The sequence below is a fragment of the Nansenia antarctica genome (genome assembly GCF_963989245.1).
Source record: "Nansenia antarctica genome assembly, chromosome: 7".
Classification (NCBI taxonomy): Eukaryota; Metazoa; Chordata; class Actinopteri; order Argentiniformes; family Microstomatidae; genus Nansenia; species Nansenia antarctica.
This window is the reverse complement of record NC_137677.1, coordinates 7,412,319-7,419,818: the sequence shown is the minus strand read 5'-3', so window position 1 is coordinate 7,419,818 and position 7,500 is coordinate 7,412,319. Positions and strand designations below refer to the sequence as shown.

Genomic DNA, 7,500 nt, shown 5'->3' with positions numbered 1-7,500 from the left:
GTGACACACACATTTGGGCAACAGGAGTATGGTTTTGTCAGGCCAATAACACCAGTCGAGTTGAAATTGAGATGCTGTCTGCATGGCTCGCTGTATTTCCTGTGCTGTGTTCCACAGAGGCTCAGAGCGAGCGAGACAGAGGGAAAGAGAGAGAGAGAGTGTGAGAGAGAGAGAGAGAGCAGACACAGGGAGAGAAAGGAGAGAGTCAGTGTGTGTGTGTGTGTGAGAGAGAGAGGGAGCGTGAGAGAGGGAGGGAGGCAGAGGAGAGATAGAGAGAAGACAGAGAGAGAACAGAGAGTGACAGAGGAGAGTGTGCGAGAGAGAGAGAGAGAGGGAGGGAGGGAGTGAGGGAGTGAGAGAAAGAAAAAGTGAGTGAGTACAGCTCAGAACAGGGCCACCGTTACTTACCTCCTTCCTCAGAAGGAGTAATGTAATTGTCAGCCCGTGCTCAGTTGAGATAAGGCCCTGTGTTGAGCAGCAGCGCCAGAGAGCTTAGTGAAATATTGAACATTAGAGAAACCCGTCTCCGAGAGACGGGTCAGAGCCCGGGGTTGGCCCGATCCCCTACAGTCTAACACACACATACCACACCTAGAACACCCCGGCAATATGTCAAGCAATATCCTGGGATCACAGTTGCGGTGGTAGGAGAAAAAAGCTTTAGGAGAGAGAGCCGCAATCACGATATATCACTCTCTACCCACTGCGGGTAGCGGAGTCCTTAAAGGATAGATAGATCGGTTCTACGGGCTGCAACGCTACGCTACACACGCGGGTTCTAACATGGCGGCGGCGGGGGCGGTGGTTTTTGATGGTGTATTTATCGTCGCGCTCCATGGCTATCAGGCCTCCTGGTATCAACAGTGTGTAGTGTGTTCTCACTCATTGACCGTGTTATCAAGCTCCAGCTCACTCACACACACACGCCTCGCATCGCAGACGTGGCCGAGTTGACAAACACCAGGACTAAAAAGGTCAGCCCCCCCCGCCCCCCCCCACCGCCTTGTTTTGTTTTTTTTATCTTCTGTTGGTGCCACTGCCAAACAAGTCCATCTGTATTCCGCCCGGGACAAGTGGCGTATGAATACCACCATGAATATTCATTAGGGATCACATAAGACTAGTGCAACCGAATCAATTTCAATATCTGGGATGTAATTAGGAGGTCTGCTGTGGGATAATTGGTGAGGCCGTTTCCTGTGTTGTGTGTGCATGTGTGTGCGTGTGTGTGTGCGTGTGTGTGTGTGTGTGTGTGTGGACAGGATGAATACACAGCGACCTGGAGTGGCCTGTTGGGTAAGATATGGGGCCTGAATAGAGTGGCGCTGAAGTGGCCGGCTACCTTTCAACAAAGTACTAGCCGCACAAACGAACAGAATCACGACGTCTCTCAAAATGGCCGTGTAATCTTCCTGTCATTATTTATTCAAAGCTGATCATTTCACTGCCTATCCTGCAAATTAGAACCAACTTTCTTTTTCCTTTCTTTCTTTTTTTTTCTCTTTTCTTCTCCCCCCCCCCCCGGTCACTCGAAACAGTCTAACAGTTCTCGTTCTTCTTATCTGGGTGTACTGTGATCCCTATCAGCCTATCAGGGTGCAGCGCAGGTTCAACACCCTGCTGCGACAAAGAAACATATGCCCCGATCTGTAATCTGCACTCAGGCCAAGGCCGGTCCAGCTTAACACCGCTGCATCAAACATGACAGACATACGGCGGGCGGGTGGCGTCACGGGCCAAGTCTGTCTGTCTGTCCAGTGTCACAACAACAAGGTAACAGACCCTGGGCCTGTGGCCGGCCGGCCTCCTGACCCTTCTGTGGACTCTGTACACACTGGCTATGAGAGAGAGAATGAGAGACGGACAGGCACACACACACACACACACACACACACACACACAGACAGACAGAGACAGTGACAGTGACAGAGACAGTGACAGTGACAGTGACACAGACACATACAGACACACACCGACACACCGACACACACACCGACACACAGACACACACAGACACACACACACACACACACACACACACACACGGCCGGCCTAAATTGCAGTGCCTCCGTTTTGTGAGTCAGTACCTTGAGGGATCGGGTTGTGCTGGCCTAGTGCTTTCTGCTCTGCACACACCGGCTCCACCCCACCTGACACCTACCTCCACTCAGCACCGCCAGACCCCCACACCACACTCAGCAATCAGCATCATGCAATGACACACACGCACGCACACACGCACACACACGCACACGCGCACACGCGCACAACAGCACATACACTCCTGCTTCCTGCAACCCCCCCCCCCCCACCCCCAATAACAACACAGAGATGGAGGACTCCCCACACACAGACCTCCCAGTAACTATGGAAACGCTCCTCCTGGCTCAGGAGAGTGATGTCACTTCAAACATTGCATCATAACCTAGTAACCGGGCCACACCATCACTACCACCATCATCATCATCATCATCATCATCATCATCATCTGCTGAAATCACCACCTGACTGAGAGTGGTACGGAGACGGTGGAAGAGGAGGGGGGACGCAGTGAGAGAGAGAGACAGACAGCACGCCGTTTGACGGATGGAGAGGCAGGGGGAGAGAGAGAGGCGGTGGTCAGACGAGTGGCGAGGAGGACGGGATAGGCTAAGAATAGACAGGCCTGCCTCCGACACGCTGTCAGTCTTCCACAGAGAACAAGCTGTGTGCTGTCTCTCACCACCGCCGCCGCCATCGGAACACGAGCGAGCGGCACATTATCATACACATCACATTCTAGGCCCCGGGATGAGAGTGAGGAGAGCGAGGAGACAGAGAGTGACAGAAATAAAGAGAGGGAGAGAGAAAGGCAGATGGAGGCAACCAGATGAAGCCAGACAGATACATGTAGAATACGTGAGGAGGAGGAGGAGGGGGGGGCGGGCTATCGTTGCGTGGTCATCCTATCACAGCGAGAGTACAGAGAGGAGAGTAGTACGTTATCCAATGTTTAAGCTGGTGTCCGCCGGCAGGATGCTGTAGTACTGGTAGTGACCCTAAAATACTGAGCGAATCAAACTATTCTCACGCCTATGAATCGTGCGATTGTCTGACTACAGTGGCTAACCAAGGCCAGGCCAGGGGGGGTGTTTCACAATAGAATACAGTGTGTACTCTCCACGCAACGACTGGGATCAAACACAGAGCAGAGCAGGGCTGGGCTGGCCGCTGCGTGTCCCACAATGACCACCACAACCCAACGAACACAATGACAATGGTCATTGCTCTGCCCAATATTATAGTAGCTGCCTTCCAAGCACATCAGCGGGGAGAGACTACGGAGACTGTGGTGTATTCTAGCTATAGCCGCCTAGATCAAACAAGTCACCCGTTAGCTTCTAGGTATATCCACAGATGAGCACCTCCGAGTCCTCCTGCCAAATAGGACATGAGCAATAATCACCAGTCCAGTCCTACCTACCTACCTGCAGACAGACAGACGCGTAGAACCTTTTGAGTAGTCACTCCTCCGAGTGCCCCTGAGATATTCCAACACTAGTCATGTGTGTGAAACAGGAGCGAGTTGAAGGGGGGGGGGGGCGTCCCAGGTCTGACGGGGGGGGGGGGGGCGTCCCAGGTCTGACGGGGGGGGGGGGGGCGACCCAGGTTCTGACCGGGGGGGGGGGGGGGGCGTCCCAGCCAGGTTCTGACGGGGGGGGGGGGGCGTCCCAGGTCTGACAGGGGGGGGGGCGACCCAGGTTCTGACCGGGGGGGGGGCGTCCCAGGTCTGATGATGGGGGGGGGGGGGGGCGACCCAGGTTCTGACCGGGGGGGGGGGGGGGGCGTCCCAGCCAGGTTCTGACGGGGGGGGGGGGGCGTCCCAGGTCTGACAGGGGGGGGGGCGACCCAGGTTCTGACCGGGGGGGGGGCGTCCCAGGTCTGATGATGGGGGGGGGGGGGGCGACCCAGGGTCTGACGGGGGGGGGGGTCCCAGGGACCCAGGGTCTGGTCGTGGCGGAGCGCAGAAGGTTGCTGCTCGGCTGAACACACAGCTGTGTCCAGCTGCGCTGCAGGAGAGACAGTAGGCGCATTGTTTCCCCGCAGGGAAAGGCAGAGAGGAGAGAGAGAGAGAGAGAGAGAGCTGATGCGGGTCTACGTGTTCACACACAAACACAGGGGCGCACACACAGCACACACACACATACAAAAGGTGTTTGTGTGTTTCTATGTCAGGCAAGCCCCCAGGTGTCCTCTCCCCCCCCCCTCTCTCTCTCTCTCTCTCTCTCTCTCTGTGTGTTTGTGTTGGTTGCTCTAATGTCCAGCAACAAACGGCCTTGAAGGAGAGAGGGAGGTAGGGGAGGAGAGAGAGAGACAGCGGGACAAGGGGGGGGGGGGCAATGGATTAAAACGTACGGTATCCAACCGGGGGGGGGATCAAACCTAAACAAATGCTTCTACTATGCCATTCCCAAATCATCTATCTGTTCCCTTCTGATCTGCAGATGCATGCAGGGCCAGTGGAAACATAGCAGCTATAACCATGATATATCCTAAAACAGGAGAGAGAGGCGAACCCCAAGACACAGGAAGGAAAGCGCCGGGGCAATCACGGCTTCCAGGATCCAGGAAACAGCAACAAAAGAGAGCTACCAAAACAGAAAGCAACGAATGCAATGTTCCTAAATGACGCAGATGTCTGATCGCTTTTAAGATCTCATGATCGCATGTGTTTCATTGCATTACTTACTTTGCTGATCCCGGTTCCGATCGGTCCACTGTGATGTGATCGTGGAGCTGAAGCGGGAGCTGGGTGGATCGGGAGTGTGGCTGCTGCGATCCGCTCCAGAATCAGACTGAATCACCCTGGACGTAAAACTCTCTGGGCGTGCGTCATTTCTACCAGGATACCACTATTGACTATTTCGCGCAGCAATGCAATGCAGCCATCTTGCTAAGGGACTTCACTGTTTTGTGTTTACCTTAAATATCCTGGCTGATACTTTGTTGCCGATCTCATTTTTTTGGGTTTGAGATCCGAGATCAGATTTTCTTAGATGCTTTTTTTTGGCATCTAAGAAAAAAAAAATTGGCATCTAAGAAATGTCCTTAAGTCCTTATCTTGCTAAGGACGTAACTGTTTACCTTCAATATCCTGATACTTTGTTGCCAATTTTATTTTTTTTAGATCCTCCAGATTTTCGTAGATGCTTTTTTGTTGTTGTTGCTTTAAAACAGATTTGAACATTTGAAGCGAAGGTGTGTGATCAAGAGATTGATCTGTCCTGTTTTGACACATGCAGCTAGAGCGACATTTTGAACGTGGACTACTTTTCAGGAAAATGAAATGATTATTAGATACACTGACATATCAGTTGGAGTGATTGTATCCATAGAAGTGTGCAATGGAGATGTGCACATGTGCACCACGCAAATGTGCACGTATCTCGGAATCAAGCCACGTCCATCGATTCTATCTCAGTCTTTATAACAGGGGAATACATTATGCGTGCAAACAAATACAGTGACTCAGTCATACATTAAGTTTCTCTGTCGTTATTCATAGAATTTTTATATATTTTCAATGTACAAAACACTTTATTTAAAATATATATATTTTGTGTAGTTCCTTATCCCAATGTCTCCAACTCTGGACACTATAGCTATTTCAACCTATGACAGAAGGGGTCATTACAGCATGTAGTGTGCATCATTGATTGTACAGTAGGTAGCCATAAAAAAGTATAATCTTCTGACAGGTGATGGTATAACTCAATGCAAGAGCAGCTCTTCTATTCAATCCCATCTAAAAGGGAAAAAATAACATAGCAATGAGAATAATAACCAGACACTTTTCGATTTCTTTATCAATTTTATTAAATTGTATCAGGATATTGGCTTCTTTTTTTTCTCTTTTTTGCTTAGTTTTCCAGTCAGTCAGCAGTTCCAGTGAGATGCTTCAAACAACGCTCCCCTCTGCTGGCCAGCTGTTGGTACTGTCTGCTCTGTCCCCATGGTGACAGGCAAGGGTGGGTCTGTTCAACCCGCCTGGATCAGAGGGGTGTTCGTCACTCGTACTGACCAGAAGCTGAGCAAAGCAGCACGGTTTAAAACAATCTGGGGGGGAAACGTCTGACAAATACATATATACAGTCACACTGAACTTCATATATTCCTGGAGAGGCCTGCGGCTTGGATTCCTCGCCCAGGCCTTTTTCAGACTGCTCATGTTGTGCAGTCTCTCACAGTAAAGTAGTGTAATATCGAACCCACAATTAGGCCCACAAAAGAAAATAGTCAAATCTCCATCGATTAATCATCACAGTTAAATAAACCAAATCAACGAATCAGTCGGGTCAGTCGGTAAAATCAATCGAATCTGATGATCATGTCATAGCACGGGTCTTAGTAGGAAGCGGTGGAGGGGGGGAGGGTTTGTTGGAGGCTGTCAAAGCTCGTCTTTTTCCATCTGATGGAACGCCTCCAAGTCCTCCCGCCAATCGGCAAGCAAAGCGTCCATTGATTTGCCGCCAGACTCCTCTTCACCCTCAGGCTCCTCCTCCTCCCCCGGTTCACTGTCCTTCTCAGCGCCGGACCCCCCCTCAACACCGGGGCTCCCCTCATCTCCAGACTGCGCCTCGACACCGGGGCTCCCCTCATCTCCAGACTGCGCCTCGACACCGGGGGGCCCCTCATCTCCAGACCCCGCCTCGACACCAGGCTCCCCCTGAACCTCCGCTCCGAGTCCGACCTCAACAACAGAGGACCCCGTCTCAGCGACAACTTCCTCGTTGCCTGCAGCTGATTCGTCCAGCTCCACGGGGCTCACTTGTGACTGGTCGAGAGTGGTGGAAGGGGGGGGCACAGTAGTGTAGTCCCTCTCCTCCATGGAACAGTCTTCCTCCTGCTGCTGCTGCTGCTGCTCCTCTTCCTGAACGTCCCCACCTGAGGAGGAAAGAGAGGGGGAGGAGGGGAGGGGGAGAGAGCTGAGCTCGGTGCGTATTCAGACGCTCTCACCACAGTTAATAATAAGCGGCATAGCCTGCGTATACACACTCATACGTACACACCCATACGTACACACTCATACGTACGCGCTTCCTCCAAGTCCGTAGGTATTTCAAACAGAAACACCTACACACACACACACACACACACACACACACACACACACACACACACACACACACACACACACACACACACACACACACACACACACACACACACCTACACACACACACACACACACACACACACACACACACACACACACACACACACACACACACACACACACACACACACACACACACACACACACACACACACACACACACACACACACACACACACACCTACACACACGCATACAGAAGTCATCCGACACAGTAGTCAGTCAGATAAAGAACACCGTGGCGTCTTGACGCGTGGCTGCCAAGCCCGACTATAAAAAGCTACGGCGCTGATGAGTCACCGCAGACCGGAGCGTCATGCTAGCGCTTACGACGTGGCCCGCTT

The 7,500-nt window shown here is 52.0% G+C and overlaps 2 protein-coding genes across 2 annotated transcripts in view; both read right to left on the bottom strand.

Annotated features, from left to right (window-relative positions):
* Positions 1 to 4,809, bottom strand: part of LOC308161547 (uncharacterized protein C1orf21 homolog) — a 21,658-nt gene extending 16,849 nt beyond the window's left edge. Inside the window, exon 1 of the mRNA XM_080535571.1 lies at positions 4,730 to 4,809. The gene's annotated coding sequence lies outside the window, so the exon portion shown is untranslated. The remainder of the gene's footprint in view (positions 1 to 4,729) is intronic.
* A 1,044-nt stretch (positions 4,810 to 5,853) lies between these two features.
* edem3 (ER degradation enhancer, mannosidase alpha-like 3) overlaps positions 5,854 to 7,500 on the bottom strand; it is a 14,447-nt gene continuing 12,800 nt past the window's right edge. The window contains 1 exon segment of the mRNA XM_080536067.1: positions 5,854 to 6,924. Within this exon segment, the coding sequence (XP_080392193.1) occupies positions 6,428 to 6,924 (497 nt within the window). The 3' untranslated portion in view covers positions 5,854 to 6,427.